Here is a 23,773-nt window from a genome sequence, read left to right as displayed (position 1 = left end):
CCATCCATGGATTCTGTCAGTGTTTTGATCTGTTCACCATCAACATTGCGTGCAGCAGCAACCACAGCCTCCCAGACACTGTTCAGAGAGGTGTACTGTTTTCCCTCCTTGTAAATCTCACATTTGATGATGGACCACAGGTTCTCAATGGGGTTCAGATCAGGTGAACAAGGAGGCCATGTCATTAGTTTTTCTTCTTTTATACCCTTTCTTGCCAGCCACGCTGTGGAGTACTTGGACGTGTGTGATGGAGCATTGTCCTGCATGAAAATCATGTTTTTCTTGAAGGATGCAGACTTCTTCTTGTACCACTGCTTGAAGAAGGTGTCTTCCAGAAACTGGCAGTAGGACTGGGAGTTGAGCTTGACTCCATCCTCAACCCGAAAAGGCCCCACAAGCTCATCTTTGATGATACCAGCCCAAACCAGTACTCCACCTCCACCTTGCTGGCGTCTGAGTCGGACTGGAGCTCTCTGCCCTTTACCAATCCAGCCATGGGCCCATCCATCTGGCCCATCAAGACTCACTCTCATTTCATCAGTCCATAAAACCTTAGAAAAATCAGTCTTGAGATATTTCTTGGCCCAGTCTTGACGTTTCAGCTTGTGTGTCTTGTTCAGTGGTGGTCGTCTTTCAGCCTTGCTTACCTTGACCATGTCTCTGAGTATTGCACACCTTATGCTTTTGGGCACTCCAGTGATGTTGCAGCTCTGAAATATGGCCAAACTGGTGGCAAGTGGCATCTTGGCAGCTGCACGCTTGACTTTTCTCAGTTCATGGGCAGTTATTTTGCGCCTTGGTTTTTCCACACGCTTCTTGCGACCCTGTTGACTATTTTGAAAGAAACGCTTGATTGTTTGATGATCACGCTTCAGAAGCTTTGCAATTTTAAGAGTGCTGCATCCCTCTGCAAGATATCTCACTATTTTTGACTTTTCTGAGCCTGTCAAGTCCTTCTTTTGACCCATTTTGCCTAAGGAAAGGAAGTTGACTAATAATTATGCACACCTGATATAGGGTGTTGATGTCATTAGACCACACACCTTCTCATTACAGAGATGCACATCACCTAATATGCTTAATTGGTAGTAGGCTTTCGAGCCTATACAGCTTGGAGTAAAACAACATGCATAAAGAGGATGATGTGGTCAAAATACTCATTTGCCTAATAATTCTGCACTCCCTGTAGAACTTCCCCTTTAGAGTGCCGTCGCTTTGTTCATCATTTTTCAAAAATGATGGTGTGTGGGCAACATCATTTTTAATGATGAAGTTGGAAAAATTTCATTTTTTTTCATGATAAAATTTTTTTTTTTTTTTAATCACAAAAAGTGATTGTGTGTACGCGGCATAAGGCCAATTTTAGACAGAAGCCAATTAACCTACCAGCATGCCTTTTGGAGTGTGGGAGGAAACCGGAGTGCCTGGAGGAAACCCACGCAGGCACAGGGAGAACATGCAAACTCCAGGCAGGTAGTGTTGGGGTTGGGATTCGAACCAGCGACCCTTTTTACTGCTAGGCAAGAGTGCTATCCACAGACCTGTATATATGTGTTGTGCTGTCATATAAATACTCAATAGTTGCAAGATATTGCCAAAAGACACAAAAGAGTCCAGTGCAAAGATATATCACCAAAAAAGTCTATTCAGTGAAAAGTGCATCCAAATACGACTCTAGTGTGTCCCAAAATGGTGTAATCAGAATCCTTCAAAGTCACCAAAGTGCACCCAAGCATGCAACACGAAATCTGCTTACCGGAAAGTTATACCCAAGGACATAAGAGGTCTGAGGCCATGTACACACGATCGGACAAAACCGATAAAAACGTACTGAAATTCAGTTTCATCGGTCCAAACCGACCGTGTGTGGGCCCCATCGGTCAGTTATGGACGCCTAACCGATAGGCCAAGACCGATGGTTAGTACGCAAAAGCATTGGTTCAAAACCTGCGCATGCTCAGAATCAAGTCGACGCATGCTTGGAAGCATTGAACTTCATTTTTCTCTGCACGTCGTTGTGTTTTCCGTCACCCCGTTGGACTCGTTTGACTCGATCGGTTTTGTGTAGGCACATCAGACCATCAGTCTGCTTCATCGGTTAACCGATGAAAACGGTCCTTCGGACCGTTCTCATCGGATGGACCGACCGTGTGTACGTGGCCTAACAGTGCTTGTGGGTAACCGACTCCAATGATGGATAGATAGTATCAACAGTCTCTAATCACACCACTTGTTAACTGGGTGGATGATTGAATGAGAGTAAGTCCCTACTTGCCTCAGTGGGTAAATTACCGTAATAGAAGTCGGCCTCCTCATCTACAGTATGCCGACCTGCCCGATGGATGGATCAGAGCTTTCACTTCTGTAGTTCAGTGCCTGGATGAGTGGATAGGTGTGATATGTCTCCACTCACTCTTCCTGCCACTCAAACCCATATTTCCCAGCAGATTAAACAGGCAATCCACCGCTCAGCCACAAAGGAAACGGCATATAAAAGAGGAAGGGAGAATCGCTATAGTGTAGCAAGTAGCAATAGAAACAAGTTTATTAAAAGCCATTTGTCTACTCACATTGATGTAAAATCAAGCCGCATGTCAAACTACCACTTCACACACCGGCAAGTGAAATGATGTAACCGCTGTAATTCCGCCCTAGGGATTTCATCCAAACAGAAGTTATCACTAAGGCAAAAGTGGGCACTTCCACACCAGCCATCAGGATGAAAATGAACCTTGTGGCCGCCATATTTTCGAAGCTGGTGGCATAAACAGAGTCTCCTCTGCACTTCCTTCCTGAGGGAGGTAATCACAGACCACCAATAAATGAGGGTCCTTCTTCCACTAACGCCAACGATAGGGAAGGCTTCTGCAACTGACAAAATTGTTTTGGGGTTCTTCTCTTCATGAACACCTGCATTGGTGGACTCACCACCGACCACCCATGTAATAGGAGCATTTGCACTGACACCAATGCAATAGGGGTGTTTTACACTGATCACAATTATTTTGGGAGCATTAGTATTGAGTGCAGAATGCTTTTGTTACACTGGTGGTTGCTGTGATTGTCTCTGTTACATCACTGGTTAATGTGAATTTCATGTTACATTGGTAGCCAATGTAAATGATGTCCGTTATATATGTATTTACTTTAATATTTCATTGGTAGTAAATTTAAATGCTATTGATACATTGGTGGCAAGTGAAGAATCCTCTGTTGCAATAATGGTAAGTGTAACTACCCCTGTTAAGTTGGTGCTCAGTGCAAAAGCCCCCTTTACATTGGTAGTCATTGTAAATGTCCTAAAAAAATGTTTAGAAGGCTGCCTTGTGCTAAATATCAAATCATAACTAGGATACAAATGTTCTTATTTCTGGACAGCTCACAGCAGAGGAGGCCAGGGAGCAACATGAGTTAAAAGCTCTTCTTCGATGGCATCGCCTTAGTGATGAACTCACAAATTCCCAACAGGAGCTACAAATTCTTAGGTATGTAATATTTAAATATTTTTAATTTGTTTTTTGTTTTTTAGGACCCTTAAAAATTATTATTATTTTTTTTACATACTAATCTGATCATTTGACACTATATGAACATATGTGTTTTCCAGGACAATCAAACACACGGATGTAAGATAATCTATTGTTTTCTCTAGTACCTGCTCCAGCATCTTGCATTTCATTGGAAAATAATTCTTCTGTGCTGTATTTTTACATACGTGTTGGCATGCTTTGCAGTTAAAGTCCACATGAATTTTTTTTTAGTTTTGAATGGAGTGGGGAAGGATTGGAACCTTTGTTGGTTCTTTACTCCAATCAGGAGCTCCAAATATTAGGTAATATCTTCAGAAGAGACACACAGAAATATATTTTTTTCCCCTGTAAATTAGTGAGATCATGTAATTCTTCTGACCATTTAATTTCGATCTGTCTTGCTGGTCCCTTATTTCGTGTCTGATGAAACAGTAAGTGGAGGGTAAATCTCTCCAACTGAGCCCCGGATAGCAGTAAAAACCCAACAGGCGTTCTATTTCCTGCCAACTCTATCCAAAATGTAAAACAAAAGTTAGGGTTGGAGATACAGCATAATGTTAATGCAACATGGGTCAAAGTTAATGTTTTTTGGTGTCAATTAGCCATTTCTGCCCAGTATATCCTGTACTGTGTTTTAACTCCATGTGTATTGTCACATTTGAATTTTTATAATTTGGTAAAATAATTTCTACGCAATCTAGACGTCAACCGAGTTCTAAGGCTACATTCGCATGGACATTTGTATCTGACAGCAGCTAAGCACCAGTAATCTGCACTTGAAAATGTTGAACTATTACCTGCAGATAGTCGCAGTTTGTAAATGCGATTATCTATGTTGAGAAGCATTTACCGTATTTATCGCGGTATAACGCGCTCTGGCGTATACCGCGCACCCCCAAAGTGGCCCCCAATCCTGTGGGAAAAAAAGATTTTTTGTTGGTTTGTACTTACAGTTTTGATGTCTTGCGCGGCGTCCATCTGCGGCCTCGTCGGGTCCGGCGTCCTTCTGCGGCCTCGTCGGGTGTCCTCTTCGGCGGGTCGGGCATCCATCTTCGGCGGGTCGGGCGTCCATCTTCGGCGGGTCCGGCGTCCATCTTCGGCGGGTCAGGTGTCCATCTTCGGCGGGTCCGGTGTCCATCTTCGGCGGGTCCGGCGTCCTTCGGCGGCGTCCTCCCGCTCGTTTCCCGCCACGACTTTGAATACTGCGCCCGCATATAGCGAGCGCAGTACACTCGTGAATCTTCGGGCAGGCTCAGGCGCCTCTCGCACTGACATCCTGTACGCTCAGGACGTCAGGACGTCAGTACGAGAGGCGCCGAGACTGGCCGAAGATTCACGAGTGTACTGCGCTCGCTATATGCGGGCGCAGTATTCAAACTCATGGCGGGAAAGCGGGTATCGGCGTATACTGCGCACCCACGATTTTGCCCTGATTTTCAGGGCAAAATAGTGCGCGGTATACGCCGATAAATACGGTAGCTGCATTTCAGTGCATCCGCATTTTTTGGGGGGAATGGTATACCCCAAGCACCTCATCTTCCTCTTTGTGGGTAGTTTTCTGAACACTGAAATCTGTGTAATTAAAATGGAGTACAGCACAAAGCTGGTGTTTACTATTGCATGCCTGCTTGAGAGAAGAAGAAGATTGAGGGTCGGTTCATACCAGGATTGCATGGGAACGTGGCACGCATTCCTATGCGATGTGATTTGACAGGGAATTTCTTTAATACTGTGGTACCATACAATTTGGTGCTTGGGGTGCTGTTAACAATTCATTGGCACTTGCATGTAGTTTGCAAGGGCAGTGTTGTCACCTGCAGTGCAGGGAAACACGTCTTTCCTGCACTGCGTTCTGGTGTGAGGCAGAGAGCGGGTCAAAGGAAGTGAATACTGTAGGTACAACCAACACTGTATCCTGGCCTAGGCCAACGGCAGCACTTTGCAGGGGGGCAGCACGGAAAGTGTCCCCGCTGGCTTGTGCTACACTGTTGGTGTAATGCAAGCTGTTTCTAATTTTGACTGTCCTATCTTCCTGGACCACAAACCTTCCTCACTGTGCTATATGTTTTCTGCTGTACCATTGGCATGGTTATATCGTCTTAGTCCTCTCCATAAAATTATCAGAAATTTTGTGCTTGAAGTAGAACTATAGGCAACACTTTTTTTTCCATTTTGAATAGAGTAAGGGAGGGTTATAGCCCTTGTCAATTTTTATTTTTTACCATCCCTGTCCCATTGCAGAGATTTCCCTTCACTCTCTGCCCCATAGATAAACAGGAAGTGATAGGAAATCTATGCAAATTAAGGGAATCCATTCCCCCCACCCAGGCATTGAGAACTAGTGTCCCCACTCGAAAATGTCAGGGTTTGTCTTAAACAGAAAGGGGTGTGGCCTTGACAAGAAGGGGGTGGGTCATATTTAAATTAGGGGGTGCACGAGTTTAGTCAGGCCTAGGGCAGCACAAGACCTAAATACACCACTGGGTACAACCCATAACATCCTAGCATTTAACTAGGAGATATTTTATCCTGATGTATGACACAATCAGAGCCTATCCCAATAAACTTTACAACTTTGCCAGAATGTCAGTGTCCACTTTTGACAGTTTACTAACTGTTGTTAGACCATGTCTGCAAAGAATGAAGACCAACATGAGCAGAAATACCAACATTTCAGGAAGAAAAGGGGATGTGCGTCATTTTCTGCTGCCAAATGCACCTCAGCTATCTACAGCTAAACACAATGCACTTTTAGCTGCAGATAGGAATGAAAAGTCGATCCTGGTTGATCATGTGACCTCACAGAGGAGCTATGCAAAAAGGTATTTAGGATTATCATTTTCAAAAAAACTGACATAATGCACTGAATATTTTGCTAAAACATAGAGGATACAAGTAATTGTGTTTTATGTAATACTTTGGAATAGAGGCAGGAGGAGAGGGGAGGGACAGAGAGGAGATTGGCTCTGCAGACACAGACTGGAGCTGACAGGCAAGGAAGGAAAGGGAGAGACATTTAGAACACAGGATGACAAAGGCATGTAACCTGCCCACGGTAATCATGGATCAGCAGCCATGATTACCATGGTCAGCACACACAGGGGGAGATAGGATCAACCAGGTATTTTAGATATATTTAAAAATACACTGCAACAGCACTCACTGTTCTACTGATAATGCTTTAAAGGAACAGGAGCTTTTATTTATTTATTTTTTATGGTTACAACCACTTGAACCATTTGCCGACCCGGCTATAGCCGAATGACGGCTACAGCACGGACGGCTAGTTTTGGGAGGCCAACATATGATGGCCTAGCGTGATCATGCCCGCTGCAGAGGACACTGCTGATCACAGACTGAGGTCAAGAGCCAGTCAGCGGCTTTTCACCACATCATCAGCTGTGTCCAATCACAGCTGATCACGGATGTAAATAGAAGTCAGTTCTCTGCACTGAGAAAAGGAGAAGAGAGACGATAATCGGCTTTTCTAAAAGGGACATCTACACTGGTAAGCAGGGCACTGATTATCAGTGCAGTCCAAACAGTGCCCACTAGTGCTGCTAATGTGTGCCCACCAGTCAGTGCATGCTCATCCTGCCCTGCTAGTGATCATCATTGCTGTCTACCAGTGCCCACATGTGCTGCCTCATCAGTCCCCATCAGTGCAGCCTATCATTACCCATCAGTGCAACCAATCAGTGCCCATTAGTGCAACCTCATCAGCGCACATCAGTGAAGGAGAAAATGTACCTGTTTCCCAAATTTTTTAACAAATTATGAAAAAAAAATCTATATTTTCGGTCTTTATTTGTTTATTTAGCAAAAAATAAATAAAACCTAGTGGTGATTAAATACCAACAAAAGAAAGCTCTATTTATGTGAAAAAAATGATAAAAGTTTTGTTTGTGTGCAGTGTTGCATGACCGCGCAATTGTCATTCAAAGTGTGACAGCGCTGAAAGCTGAATTTTGCCCTGGGCAGGAAGTGCCCAGTAGGCAGGTGGTTAAGAGTTGCCTTTGAAATCAGTGATAAGTCATTTAAATTATTAATGCCTTGTTAGGTTTAGATATAAGCAGATTTTAGAACCATGTTTTGTAAACAATACTTCTGTTTTTCTGTCTACATTTTGACACTACCCATGAATGAATGAATGAATGAATGACTTGTATAGCGCAACGCATGCGAACTGAATCGCCTCTGGGCGCTTTTTCCAGCCAGTATCTGCTTGGTTGGTGCGGTCATTTTTACCCCGTAGGATCATGACACGCTAGGGACACACAGTCATACACACATATATACTGGGCCAATTTGGATGAGATCCAATTTACCTACCAGCATGTCTTTGGAGTGTGGGAGGAAACCGGAGTACCCGGAGGAAACCCACGCAGACACAGGGAGAACATGCAAACTCCAGGCAGATGATGTCGTGGTTGGGATTCGAACCAGCGAACCTTTTGCTGCTAGGCGAAAGTGCTACTCACTGCACCACTGTGCTGCCCCATTAATTAACATTCCTGTTGTTCATTCTTGTGCTGCGATGCCTTAAATGTCTCATTTAATAAGATAACTGAAATGTTGTACATTCATTCTTAAAGCGGAGTTCCACTAATTTTTAAGTTTATTAAAAGTCAGCAGCTAATTCATACTTACCTAGGTGGATGCAGTATGGCTCGGTTCTCACAGCTCCCGGAGCGGAGAGCTGCTGACTGTCAATCATCAGCTCTCCTGCTCTGCTCCTCCGTGCTCACTGGAGCGCTGAGCTGTTGAGGGGTGGGGTGCGGCCGTTTCAGGCTCTCAGCGGTTTGCTGAGAGCCTGAGAAGGGTATCAGTCCCGGCACCTGGTGGTTCCAGACTCTTATTGTCGTGATGATGCAGTGCCTCGACTGATTCCTGTGACCTCAGCAGAGAGTGGACTTCAGATCGCTCTCTCCTGAAAACAGGTCACAGGACTGGACAATTGCACTCCTGTGATCCATAGGAGAAGCCCAGCCAAACAAGCTTTGGCTGGACTTCTCCTTTAATAAAAAACACTAACCTGTTCCACGGTCCAGCGATGGGGTCGCCCAATGCCTCGCTCCTTTCCTCCACTTCTCTGCAGGGCGGGCATTGGAAGTGTAGGCGCCCGGTTGTGACAGTTTGTGGCTTCACTGCTGGGCACGCACTGCGCACTATCAGTGGCCAGGAAATCTTCTGGGACCTGTGATGTGTCCCAGAAGATTGCAGGGAGGGTGGAGTCACCTAGGCGGTGAGGCGACCAGACCTGGAAGTGGAAGCTGGGTTCCCGTCAAAACTAGGTACCCCCCCCCCCCCAAAATGATGTGCCAGGGGGTGAGGAGTGCTTAAAGTGGAAGTTCTACTTTTGGGTGGAACTCTGCTTTAATATGGTTATTGACTCAGACTGATATAACCTTGTTGTTCTTCCTGGCCAGAGACTCTGTTTATGATATTTTTGGGGAACAGAAAAGGCACTTTCTATTTAATGTTGGCTTTTTATAGAAAAGGGGGGTGCACATGTTTCCCATGTAAAAATGGCATCTGAATAATTTTTATTAATGAATAACTAAAGGAAAAATGTTTATTTTAGTTTTGGAAAGAGTGGCGAAGGATAAGAACACTTGTCAGTTGTTATTGCTGTCAGTGTCCCCGTTGGAAAGATTTGTCCCGTTTACCATTATCTTCAAAAATGAAAGTAAAGAAAATTACAAATTATGGGTTGTCCTCGGAAAAGTAATGGAGGGGAAATCTTCCAATGGGGACACTAGTTCTGGGAACATAGGGGTCCCCTAAAGAATTCTCGTATTAAAGTGTATGTAAAGTCGAGTAAAGTTTTCTTTTTAGTTTTGGATAGGATGTGGAAGGTTTAGAACCTCTGTCTGGTTTTCATTTCTGCCTATGTCTGGGTTGGGAATGTTCAACCCTCTCTATTGGACTTGGTGACCCTTGTCTTCACTATGGAAAGTGGTGTGAGGTCCAAATCTTTTTGAGCTGTAACAGGAATAATAGGGGAGAAAAATATTCCAATGGGGGCAGATGTCTAAGCCGGGGAATATACTCTTGCTTTTGAAGAGATCTCTTCTTACTTCCCTCTGTGTCCTTTGGGACTGGGTGTTAAGGTAAATCTCTCCAAAAAGACAGTCTAAAATAAAAATGTAAAAAATAATAAAACATTTTAGCCGGATTCAAAAAGACTTACGACGGCGTATCAGTAGATACGCCGTCATAAGTCCGAATGCGCGCCGTCGTATATTTAAGCGTATTCTGGAAACCAGATACGCTTAAATTTGGCTAAGATACGACCGACGTAAGTCTCCTACGCCGTCGTATCTTATGTGCATATTTACGCTGGCCGCTAGGGGCGTGTACGTGGATTTACGCGTCGAATATGTAAATGAGCAAGATACGCCGATTCACGAACGTACGTACGCCCGTCGCAGTAAGATACGCCGTTTACGTTAGACATACGTCGGCGTAAGGATAAACCACCAAAAAGATGGCGCAGCCCATGCAAGGTATGGACGACGGAACAGTCATCCTATTTTACGTCGTTTGCGTAAGCGTACGTGAATGGGGCTGGGCGTAGGTTACGTTCACGTCGAAAGCATTGAGCCGACGTTGTTACGTAGGGAGTATTTGCGACGTGATTTTGAGCATGCGCCCGCATGCGCCTTACGAACGGCCCTCATTTACATAGGGTCACGGTTACTTTAAATGTAGCCCGCCCACTACCTGCCTATTTTGAATTAGGCGGGGTTATGCCGGGCCATTTGCGATAGGCCGACGTAACTTAGGGAGCAAGTGCTTTGTGAATACTGGCCTTGCCTCACTATTTTACGGCGGCGTAGCTCAAATGAGCTGCGCTACACCAGCTTAAACATACGCCGATGTATGTGAATCTGGCTATTTGTCTTTAAATACACTTTAAAAATCTTTAGACATACACCGAGATAAAATAACTAAGTAAACTGGGTCTTGGGTTCAGTAAGTATACATTTTATGCAGTGTATTTTTGGATATTTGAATATTTTAGTAATGGCTAAATGCCTCCTGGCATTTTCCAAGCGTTCGTCTTAATCAGAGAGAAAAAAAAAAAAAAAAACGGTTCCAGATTCTTCCTTTCCAAGCAAAAGTCCTTTGTTTGAAGTCTTTCATGGTTGCTTCATTTTGTAACCGCAGACAGAGGGGAACATAAGTACAGCACTGGCAGACTAAAGGAAATCAATGGGATGTAGAAAGCAAGATCCCAGGCAGCCTTAGTAGAAGCAGATGCCATCTATCTGTTCTTGCTGGCAGATCTAGGTAAGAGAGATGCCAGAGACCCAAGAACACTGGACTGACCTACCCCCGCCCTGATACCCAAAAGAAGAGCATACATTTAGGGAGCAGAGGAAGGAAAGAGAATGCACCTCCCAAGCTTAGAGATTAAGTCTGGAACGCCGCCTGCGCCTTTGTTCTGTGCAGTAACCACTACCATACCCTGTCACAGACACACAGGCCAGGAAAACATGCCTGCCGGCTTGTTTCCCCTCTCAGGTTACTGACTGTACCACATTTGGGATTAGCAAAGAAGAAAATACATATTGTTCTGAAAACCACACCCTGCTGTCTCTACTTCAGAGCTTGTATCCTTCCATGTGGCTACACATCATCAGACATGGGGTGGGGCGGGGGGAACACTGAGCTGAGAAATGCCTTGCCAGTCATTTGTCTACAAACAGAACGTGATGAATGGGACAGTTCTGATACAGGAGGTGGCACTCTGGTGGCCAGCACTGTGTGTGCAATGACTTGATAGTTTGCAGCCACAATAACAGAAGGCTTATCACCTGCTAGCATACAACACTGACTAACAGCAGCTGATTGCCTTTATTGTAAGGATTAAAGAATAACAATCACCTTTCAGAGATGCATCACTTATCTGCCGATGGATTTCCTCATTTATTTATTTTTTATGTTCAATGAACGCATTTGGGAATGTCACTGAATTGGGAGTTCTGCAGTTTAACCCTTACTGACTCTAAACGCACACAGCAAAGCAAGGCAGCTTTTTTTTTTCTCCCTCTGTGAACTCTGCACACTGTTACTGTCACCTCCCCCTTCTGTCTGTGTGTTTTATTGTGCTGTCATCATAACTGGTGATTTTCACAAGAAGTTATTGGGGGATTTCTCCCAGAAAATCCTGGGAGTGGTTGACGACAGGAAGTCTGCCAATAATAAATTCTGCAGTGCCTGGGGCTCAAGCTGTTTTCGTGAGACTTGTATTTTACAGCTCTTGATTTCCTGATAATGCTGTGAAGAAACACAAGCTCACGTGAGACAAAGCCGACATAGCTGTGGCATTCGTACGAAAACAATACGGCATTGTCGGCGGTATTATTTTAGTGATCTTTGCTATAAAAATAGAACCTGAGACACATATCTTTTCAGCTGCCAGATCATTTCATATAGGGATATCTAAGGTCATTCTTATGTCTATGCTCTAATATTTCCTGCTATTTCTTCTTTAAAGGACAAATCCACTAAACACTATTTGTGTCTGAAAAGGCCAGTAGTCCTAAAGCTTCTAACTTAGTAAAGCAAAAAAAATAAGCTAATGCCCACCTAAATCACAAAATCAGTGCATAGAGAGTTAAGAACATCAATTAGTTCAGAGTCACACATATGCGATGCGGAAACCAGCGAGATTCACTCGCCAGCGTTCACACTGACATCTGTGAACCACTGCATATGTAAAGTTAATGACACCCCCAGATTAGTTTGCAGATCTGTCAAATGGTGCAGGAATCAGATTGCAAATGTGTGAACACTCATGTGATCCGATTCCAGTGCGAACTAAAAAAGGGTCCCGCACCATTTTGGTGCGAATATGATTTTAGCCATACAATTTGTATGGCAGAATTTGCATCGCACAGACATTGCATGTGATCTGCACAGCAATGCAGTGCGAATCACATGCGATGTCTGTCATCGCACAAGTGTGAACCCAGCCTGAAGGTGCTGAAACCAAAGATTGGGTTTGCTCACAAAAGACCCAGGATACACACTTAAATAAATAATGAGCAGCACTCCAGACAGCTAACTGTTCAAGTTTAATATATTTTTGAAAGGAAGCATCATAAAAAGACATACAATTAAGGCCCCTTTCACAGGAACATTCTGTTCCTGAAAAACAGACAGGCGGACCCCATTGGAAACCTTCATTATCTGCTTTGGAGCAGCGAATGCAAAAGGACATGTGTCCGTTTACACCTGCCTATATCCAATCCAATCCACGAAAAACAGATGGAGGGGTATCCATTTACCTTCCTTCCAGCAGATCGGAACGGATGGAAGTCGGGTGTAAACGAATAAGCAATCCATTTACATTCGACCGCCCTTAGAGGAGAGCAGGCTGTGTCTGTGTCCACTCTGCATAAGCGGAGCAGACATTGACCTGTCATCCGCCTGCTCAGCGGACAGATCCTCTGCTGAACAACCGGATGACAGGCAGAGTCCACTCTGTGTGAACGGACCCTTTAGCTTCCTACGGTTCAATTGTCATATGACCAAGCATCTGATTTTTGGCAAAAGTGCGTGTGCAGGATTTTGTCTAGCATACTAAGTATTCGTAAATTGACACGAACGTAGTGATGTACCACGAGAGTATAAAGAGGAAGTTAATTTCATTTCTCGAGTGCCACCCTTTAGGCCCCTTCTGCTAATTTCATATCGCCAGCAAAGCAGCTTTATTATTATTCCATTAAAGAAGATGATAATTTGCACTGCATTTTGACATTTCATCAATTGTCCCGTCACAAATGTTAATTCTAGATTACGAACGGTAGTTTACAAGACCAAACTCTTCTGGGTCGTTCCTTAATTCCGATCATGCGTGTTTGTACTTTGGACTTTTGTGTGACGATTTCTGTACTGACCATCCGAAAATCGGACGCTGAGCTGTCCTTCCTCAAATTTACTAGTCTGCTCTTCCAGCCTTTGTCTTACGACAAATTAAAATCCGATGTCAAAAGGAGCATACTAACGGTAAGAATTTCTGACGACGGGCCGTCAAACGACAATTCCCTTCCAAAATTTGCATCATGTGTACGAAAATCGGAAGTAAAATTTAGTCCAATGAACGATCTGCCGATTTTCAGGTCGTTGGTACAGTGCTTTTCGACAGCCGATTCCGTTTTTTCGTCCGACAAAAGCTGGATGTGCAGACTATAAAATTTTTGACGGAATTTAAAACCCAACGTCCGATTTTCGTATAATTTAGTATGCTTTTGTAAAAAAATGGTAAGAGCAAGACTATACATGCTCAGAAACTAAAGAATACATACAAAATTATTTTAACACATTACAACACTTCTGAAGTTGTATTCTGTCGTACGATAATTTTCCTATGGTGAGTAACTGCTTCCCCTTAGACATGAGACTAGCATGCAACAAAAAACGGACGTTAGGTCGTCCGAAAATCTGATCTTGTGTACAAGGTTTAAGTTGTAGTACAAACACAAGATCTCCCCACAGTTCCTCTATCTAGACAAAGTCAAACTCTACAAGCATCATATGGGTAAAGTAGTTATTCCTGCGCTACAGTGAAAACTATGTGTGCAGAGGGTAAAGGTGCGGCAACTACCATATGGGCCAACCTCTACACACAGTGAGACATGGAAAAAATCAAGAGATGGTGTTGCGCTCCAATAGCATAGAATGGTGTAATTGGTAAAATGTATAAATAACCAGAATAATATAATTGATAAATAAATGTGCAAATATGCAAATAGACTGACTGAAAGATATAAATCGCTATAAATGCTAAGATAAGGTGCATCCAAAGGTGTACTGAATGAATGTGCAAACAGATAAGGTGACTCAGGTGCATTATAGTTATACTATTCTGGTTATTTATACATTTTACCAATTACACCATTCTATGCTATTGGAGCGCAACACCATCTCTTGATTTTTTCCATACAAGCATCATATACATTTTCATTAGAAGAGGGAGGAGATATATATAGCCAGGGATAGATACCAGAAAAAAACATCAGTTGGCATGCGGACACTCAGGATCAGGTGGAGGTGGGAATCACAAAGTTTTGGAGTACAAACCACTTTGTCAGGTGGATCTCATTTGATGAGTTCTGATTTTCACCTTCACGTGATCCTGAGTGTCCACATGCCATTGCCAACTGAAGTTTGTTAATTACTTTTAAGCTGGCAATTATGCACATTTCTTATTCAATTTCCTTTAGATTTACCTGCCTGATTGCATGCAAATTCAAAGTGTTTAGGTTTGACTTCATATTATATGGTTTTGGTAAAATTAAAGAAAAATTGTGCAATAAAATTGTATAATGTTTGGCCAGCCTTAGCCTGGATCTTCTCCTTATTCTAATAAAAAATGTATAAGATCCTTGTAGCTGAGAGTTTGCCTTTGTCTAGATATAGGAAGTGTGGGGAAATCGTGTGCTTGTACTACAATTTACTGTTATGTCTTCATATGATACTTCCTTTCATAAATATATGAAACTTGAAACGTTCGCTGTCTGGAGTGCTCCATTATTTATTTAGACTAAAGCTTCTAACTGCAGGATAGCTAAGCACAAATTAAAATATCATTATTATAAATTTCAGGACACAGCAATCGACTCCTAGACCATGGGTTATATGCTGCAACCATGGCCTTTGAATCAATTCCTGTGTCCTGTACTTTATCCAACATAGAGTTTACAGGTACTGTACATGAAAATTCCTTTTATCTTTATCTTACAGTACAGGACTTAGAATTCATTCCCAGACCATGGTGGAGACATACAACTCATGGTCTATTTTTGAAGTCCTGAACTGTAAAATCTGTAATTTAAAGGTACATCAAAATGTCTGTTTGTAGATCCTTTTGGTCTGGTTATTCATTTTCCCTTTGTGCAAAATGTTCTGGCAGTCTCCATCATGGGTCTGATATATACATATTTTGTGGAATCTCAGGCTCTGATTTTTGTTTGGATATGGGAGCACCCAGGAAAAGCCTAAGAAAACCAGGAGAACAGACCTGCAGATGCCTTGGTGGCAATCAACACAGGCGCTTGTCCGAGTGCTTCAAGGCAGAGTATGTTAGTACAAAGTGGTTGCACTTTGCTGCTATTCTGCCCAGATATGTCTTCCAATGTATGCCTAATATATTATTATTTTGACATAGAAACATGTGTTCTTCTGGATGGCAGGATCGCTGTTGGGCCCACTCTGAAAAGTGGTCCACTGTGAATTGCTTTTCAGAGAATAAACAAGTGTAAACTTATCCCCTGTACACACGATCAAAATTTCCAATGAAAAAAGTCAGATGGAATTTTTTCATCGGATATTCCGACCGTGTGTGGGCCCCATCTGACTTTTTTCTTCAAAGTTTAGAAATAGAACATGTCTATTTCTAAAAATCCTATCGGAAATTCCAATCGTCTGTGTGGAACTCCGACGGAGAAAAAACTACGCATGCTCAGAATCGAGTCGACGCATTCTCGGAAGCATTGAACTTCATTTTTCGTCGTCGTGTTTTTTTACGCCACCGCGTTTTGGACAGTCGGAATTTGGTCTGACAGTGTGTGTATGCAAGACAGCTTAAACGGAATTCTGACGAAAAATTCCATCGATTTTTATCCCACCGGAAATTCCGATCGTGTTAGGCCCTGTACACACGACCGGTTCATCCGATGAGAATGGTCCGACGGACCATTTTCATCGGTCCACCGCTGAAGTGGCCTGATGGTCTGATGTGTGTACACACTATCAGTTCAAAAACCGATCGGGTCAGAACGCGGTGACGTAAAACACACGACGTGCTGAAAGCATGCGTCGACTTGATTCTGAGCATGCGCGTGTTTTGAACCGATGCTTTTGTGTACTAACCATCGGTTTGGCCTGATCGGTCAGCGGTCCATCGGTTCGATTTTAAAGCAAGTTTTAACATTTTGGTCCGAAGGACAAAAGACAGATGGGCCGTACACGCGGTCGGTTTGGACCGATGAAACTGAACCTCGGTCCATTCTCATCGGTTTTGACCAGTCGTGTGTACGCGGCCTTAGATGGGGAAAAGTCCACTTTACTATCTGTTCTGTTTATTATACCCAAATTGTTCATTGCCTTATTCACGCTGTAATATTGTTAGGGGTTTTGGAAACATTTTGGGGAACATTTGTGTAAGAGCAACAAATTTGCATTTCTCATATATATTGCCAAACTTACCTCAATAAAAAGGTTTTGGGGAAAAGAAAAAAATTTGTTAGGGGTGGATGGCTCATAGCACTTCCAGTCCCTGTTTTTAATTTTGTCATAATGTTGTTATTTGGTGTCTGTCCACTTTGGGTGATACATCTTTATACAGTCAGTCTTTGGGTCCAATGCAAAATTACAATAAAGTTATTGTTTTTTTTTTTTATTGCAACCTTTGTGTTGTGGAAATTTGTTTTAGGAGGTACTTTTTCTTGTAGGTTTCTTTAGCTGCCGTGGACAGCATAGACACTTACCTGTTTTTTTAAATGAGGCCCATTGTGCAGATTTAACGATTTACACAAAAGCTCTTTAAACCTTAACAAGTGTATTCCTAATAGCTTTTACAGAGCCAGTTCCTTGTCCTCTATGCATTTTGCAGCTTGTTATTAAGTTACAGGTATCAAGACTGGCTAGATGTTTTACTTGGTTCACTGCTGGTTTGAGTTGGAAAGACAGCTTCACCAGCGTTCTTTTAAAAGAACATCACTGTATTGTAAATCTGATTTATAATTCAGAATCCTTGTATTTAAGTAAAGGCTGTTATATTTTTTTATCATTTACAAAAAATACACAGACATACATAGAGGTGTGCATTACAAATTTCACTAAATGATATCCTTATTTTCCAAAAATAATCTATACAAATCTACTACCTAATTGACCCTGTAATTGTTTTTTCATTAAAAAGTTTCTCGCTGTGTTTTTCTGCCTCCTTCAAACATCCTCCATAAGTGCCCAAACCTCTTCTCCCTCACTTTCATTTGTTTGGAACAAGCAGTGCGTATTCGTTGCAGTCATGTCCACTGCTCTAAGCACATTACACATCCCATAGTCCATGGTCCTTAGACCATGAAGAACCAACACAGTCACCTACTAAAAGGAAGTAAGAAAAGAGATTTGGAGGAGGCTGAGGGCAATAGAAGGTACTAATTTGAGTTAAGAATACATACAGTGCCTTGAAAAAGTATTCATACCCCTTGAAATTTTCCACATTTTGTCATGTTACAACCAAAAACGTAAATGTATTTTATTGGGATTTTATGTTATAGACCAACACAAAGTGGCACACAATTGTGAAGTGGAAGGTAAATGATAAATGGTTTTTAACATTTTTTACAATTAAATATCTGTAAAGTGTGGCGTGCATTTGTATTCAGCCCCCCTGAGTCAATACTTTGTAGAACCTTTCACTGCAATTACAGCTGCAGGTTTTTTTGGGGATGTCACTACCAGCTTTGCACATCTAGAGAGTGACATTTTTCTCCATTCTTCTTTACAAAAGAGCTCAAGCTATGTCAGACTGGATGGAGAGCGTCTGTGAAAAGCTATTTTCTAGTCTTGCCATTGATTCTGAATTGGTTTTCGGTCTGGACTTTGACTGGGCCATTCTAACACATGAATATGCTTTGAACCAATCTGAACCATTCCATTGTAGCTCTGGCTGTATGTTTAAGGTCGTTGTGCCATTGGAAGGTTTACCTCTGCCCCATTCTCAAGTCATTTGCAGACTCTTAACAGGTTTTCTTCTAAGATTGCCCTGTAATTGACTCATCCATCTTTCCATGAGCTTCCCTGTCCCTGCTGAAGAAAAGCATCCCCACAACATGATGCTTCCCCCACCATGTTTCACAGTGGGGAGGGTGTGTTCCGGGTGATGTGCAGTGTTAGTTTTCCACCACACATAGCGTTTTGCTTTTAGACCAACAAGTAAAATGTTGGTCTCATCTGACCAGAGCACCTTCTTCCACATGTTTGCAGTTTGCGATAAGCCATGTTTGGGACACAGCAAGCTTTCCTTTTGTCACACTTCCATAAAGGCCAGATTTGTGGAGTGCACTACTAATAGTTGTCCTGTGAACATATTCTCCCACCTGAGCTGTGGATCTCTGCATCTCCTCCAGAGTTACCATGGGTCTCTTGGCTGCTTCTCTGATTAATGTTCTCCTTGCCAGGCCTCTCAGTTTAGGTGCATATCCATGTCTTGGTTGGTTTGCAGTTGTGCCATACTCTTTCCATTTTCAGACGATGGATTTAACAGTGCTCTGTGAGATGTTCACAGCTTGGGATATTTTTTATAACCTATACCTGCTTTAGACTTCTTCACAACGTTATCCCGGCCCTGTCTGATTTGTTAATTTGCCTTTATGATGCGGTTTGTTCTCTACGGTTCTCTAACAAACCTCTGAGGGCTTCACAGAACAGCTGTATTTATACTGAGATTAAATTACACACAGGTGGAATTTACATGGTTCTACTAGATTTTAGTTAGGGTATCAGAGTAAAGGGGGCTGAATACATATGCATGCCACACTTTTCAGATATTTATTTGTAAAAATATGTGAAAACCATTTATGTTTTTCCTTCCACTTCACAATTATGTGCCACTTTGTGTTGGTCTATCACATAAAATTCCAATAAAATACATTTAAATTTTTGGTTGTAACATGACAAAATAAGGGAAATTTCAAGGAGTATGAATACTTTTTCAAGGCACTGTACATGAACTCAATGTATTTTTTTCGATAAACCAGAGTTTAGTGTCAGTTTAAACTCTCTATTGAAAGCACTGTGATGGAACAGAGGCTAGGGGACAAGCTGCAAATGCTCAGTTTGGTGTGTATTGCTAGAGAGTTTTTTTCTTGGGAGAGTGCATGTGATCAGCACAGGGCCAATCAGCACCTGCAGCCTCATAGGACAATCAGAGCAGAATTAAAACTCCTTCTACAAGCTCTAACCAGACACTGATAGAAGTCACAAGACTGCTCTAACTGCTGATGAGAAAAGGTATTCGGCAGATTATATTTACTAAAATGATTGCATTTGCATGTTCTGTGTACTGAGAAAAACCAGATATAGTGAATGTAGGGTCCTGGGTTTAGTAACACTTTAACTTCTGCTGCTTCCACTTGCCTACTGGGCACTTTTACTCCCTTCCTTCCCAGGCCAATTTTCAGCTTTCAACGCTGTCACATTTTGAATGACAATTGCTTGGTCAGGCAAAACTGTACCCAAACAAAATTTTTAGCATTTTTTTCACACAAATAGAGCTTTCTTTTGGTCGTATTTATTCACCAGTGGGTTTTTAATTTTTTTTGCTAAATAAACAAATAAAGACCGAAAAAACAAACAAAAAAAAACCCTTTTTGTAGTTCATTATACCATTTAGCAAAAAGGTAATTTTTCTTCACTGATGTGAACTCATGAGGCTGCACTGATGGGTACTGATAGGAGGCACTGATAGGAGGCACTGATAGGCATCACTGATGAGGAGGCACTAATGGGAACTGATTAGCAGCACTGGTAGGCAATGATTGGCAGCACTTTTGGGACTGCACTGATTATCAGTGTACATGTCTCTTTTAGAGAAGCTAGTTATCGGCTCTCTTCTCCTCTCCTCATGTTGTCGGCGTGAAGAAAAGAATGCAGAAAACCAGCTTCTGTTGACATCCATGATCAGCTGTGATTGGATACAGCTGATCACATGGTAAAGAGCCGCTGATTAGCTCCTTCAGACACTGCGATCACAAGACGCCATCATATGATGACATCCCAGAACAAGACAGCCGCGCTGTAGCTGTCATTCGGCTATAGCCTGGTCGGCAAATGGTTAATCATTACCTGCCTCTATTCATAAAGGAGGCAGCTCTGCGGTTAGTAAGCAAAGCCCTGCCCCTCTACCAAGATAACCACCTCTACCCAGAGAAACAGTGCAGAACAAGGTATGGTAAGTCAGTAATGGGAAAAGGATCAGCTGCAGAGAGCCAATGGATTCAAACGGACCAATGTGTTAGCGGGACAAGCCGGAAGATTACCAGCTGTAACAACCAGATTGGTTTGTGAACTCACAACAGGTATATGGCTTGACAGTCCTTTCTATCAGAGTGTTGTGATATTAACTTTTAAACATCAGGTGCTACATTGTCCCTGCCACCCTTGGACTGTCCTTATGCGCCAATTACATTGTTTATAGCCGCATTTGATCAGCCTTTATTTATTTTATACCTTCCGTGGTGAGGGGTTTAGTGATCTGGATAGGACTTTCGAATCGGATGAACCATCCTTCGCTCTTTGATTTTGTGACTCCCACATCTCCTGTGGAAGCTGCCCAAAGCGGTGAAACATGTAGAGAAACATCAAATGTAGGACTGTCTCCCATGCGTTTATGTATATACCTGATACTGTAAAAAAATCCCTATATTATATATGGCAATTGCTACTTTAGACACTTGTATGTATATATTGTATGGAGACAATTCCACTATCGGGTGGGAGTCCCTTTTCGGAGTGTGGGACTCTGTGCTACGTAAAAGGTTGCTGGTTTATGCCATATTTCGGAGAGAAAGACACATTAATTGCACAGCTGTGCCTTGGGCTTTTTAGTTCTGACCTGACATGGCTCAGAGCCCCACCCAACAGACAGGAAGTCTGGGGATCCTGGGGATCCCATTTCCAGTACAGCTCCCAGTTTCTTCCATCTATCTACCTAATAGAAGATAGGATGATCGGCTAAGTTGTGATTTTGCCATGGATCGTTTATTGACTTTTTTTACTTTTTTGACTTTTGGTGGCATACGTCACCCTAAGTCAACGTGCTCTGGTAAGCCTGCATTGCTTTCGGTGGCAGGATTATTGCACATTGGAGAAGTCACTTATTGAATTTGCTCACTCATTCACTTGATTGACTTTCTGATTCAAACGGACTTTCATATCTCGCACTGGTTGATTTTATTTGCGAATAGGTGCAACAGTTCATGTTGTATCATGTGCTAGCGGCACATTTTTGTTCTTTGAAAAAGGGACTCTTATATTATTTATGCACATTTATAGTGTTCTTATTTTATATATTGTTATGTGTTTTCATATTTTCACATTCACTGGTTATTGATCTTCATTAATGATCGTCATCATCCAAGCGCTACACATTTATTTTTCCTTTGTCTTTTTGCTTTTCTCAAACAAGCCGTGTTAGCAGCTACCATTTATTCATTGTTGGCAGCGCAGGCTATCCACATTTTTCTAAAAACAAAAAAAGGCAGATCATCTTCTAAGGCTGTCTTCCTCCGTATTGTTGTCGCCCAATGTGTGGCATCTCTTATATAGCCATGGGGCCTGGCCATCCGATGACATCACCCAGAGAGCCCACCCCGTGTGATGACACGTGTCAACATAGAGCAGAACCCCCCTGCCCCAAGCTTCCATCCCCCTATGTTGAGGGGTATGCGACCTGGTATGGTCCAGGAGGGGGGGCCCGCTCGCTCGTCTCCTCCCTTTCCTGTCCTGCCAGGCTGCATGCTCAGATAAGGGTCTGGTATGAACAGCATTTATTTATTTTTGGCATGGGGGGCCTGGTATGGACCTGGGGGTGACCCCACACCATTTTTGTTTTTCCAGCAATTTTTTACATTTTTAAATTCAGCGCTTATAGTTGATAACACATCAGTTGTTAATGATGAGGTGGCCAGCTTCCCGGCCCCTCCTTAGCAACCAGTGTACAGGAAGAAAAGAAAACGCAAAAATGCATGAAACCTGAATGCAAAGACGCATAAAAAAAACAGGGGTTTAAAAGCAAAAAACACACTTCAAATTGTGCCTAAAAAACGCATCCACCACAGCCGCATAGTCAGAAGGTTTTTTATCTTAATGCATTCAGATAAAAATAACTTTTATCTGTAGCAGCCCCCCCAGCAACCCCCTAATTATTTACCTGAGCTCGATCTCTCTCCAGTGATGTCTACAAGTGTCTAAGCCGTCCATTGTACTCCTCCTAATTGGCTGAGAATTGGCTGAGACACAGCAGCGGCGCCGTTGGCTCCCACAGCTGTCATTCAAAGTCAGCCAGCCAATCAGGGGAGAGAGGGTGCAGGCCCGAGTCGGGGCTCCATATCTGAATGGATACACAGAGCTGTGACTTGGCTTTGGTGCCCCCATAGAAATAAAGTATAAAGTGTAGCGCTGTGAATGGGAAATCGTCACTGTAAAATGACGTAAGTGAAAACCTTAGGAGAATATAACTGTTCTCAATATACACAGAGAATATATACTAAACCATGTTCAAGTATGTGCAGTGTATATGATCCAAACATTTTAAAAAATATACTTCATGTGTTAAATAAGAAAAATAAGCACAGAATACAGTGAAAATCCAACCAACACCAAAAATAGTGTATCTTGACCACTGTGAGATAAAACAATCTGCATGTGATATAATGCCAAAGTCCAAAGTTATGAACATTAGACAGTTCAACAGTATATGTCCAAGTGGGAGGAGACTTGTCCAAAGTCGGACTGTACTCTGCACTTCAAGTGATGTACTGTATATTTGGTGTACTATAGAGAGTGTCACCCAGGAGTGCCTTCACCTTTGGGCAGGGGGAGAGAAATTAATACTCTTACCCTCCAGAGTGGACCCAACTCACTGTACGGTGGTGGATCTCCAGAGCTTGTTCACACCAAGGACTCGTAAGGACCGGATCTACAGGACACCTCTTTTTTCTCCACTTTAAACAGACCTCTGTATCCAACCAGCTGTTAAACCGTCAGGATCTGGAATACTGGAACTTAATGTGCCAGACTAGGACTCCGCCAGACTTGCAAAGCATATAGAAAAAAAGGAAAACCTCCACATGGTGTAAATCCAAAAAGTAAGCTTGACAAGCTTTATTAAAAAAAAAATTCAAAACAAAGCTCCAAATGTGTAAAAATACAAAAAAGACAGAAAATAGAAAACATATATAAAAAAATATAAAAAAACTTCCAAAGTGTGCAACAAAGAGAGAGGGTAATATTGCGTGGTATGGGCATCTGGAGCTGACGTGCGGACAAGCGCTGGAGATCCACCACCGTACGGTGAGTTGGGTCCACTCCGGAGGGTAAGAGTATTAATTTCTCTCCCCCTGCCCAAAGGTGAAGGCACTCCTGGGTGACACTCTCTATAGTACACCAAGTATACATCACTTGAAGTGCAGAGTACAGTCCTACTTTAGACAAGTCTCCTC

The 23,773-nt window shown here is 42.6% G+C and overlaps 1 protein-coding gene across 2 annotated transcripts in view; it reads left to right on the top strand.

The window, feature by feature from the left end:
* Nucleotides 1–23,773, top strand: part of LOC120941932 (aminopeptidase O (putative)) — a 525,264-nt gene that overhangs the window by 198,316 nt on the left and 303,175 nt on the right. For both annotated transcript variants that reach the window (XM_040355486.1, XM_040355487.1), the window contains exon 7: nt 3,379–3,485. In XM_040355486.1, coding sequence (XP_040211420.1) covers nt 3,379–3,485 — 107 coding nt within the window. The remainder of the gene's footprint in view (nt 1–3,378; nt 3,486–23,773) is intronic.

Source organism: Rana temporaria, chromosome 1 (assembly GCF_905171775.1).
Source record: "Rana temporaria chromosome 1, aRanTem1.1, whole genome shotgun sequence".
Classification (NCBI taxonomy): Eukaryota; Metazoa; Chordata; class Amphibia; order Anura; family Ranidae; genus Rana; species Rana temporaria.
This window is presented reverse-complemented; position numbering and strand designations above follow the sequence as displayed.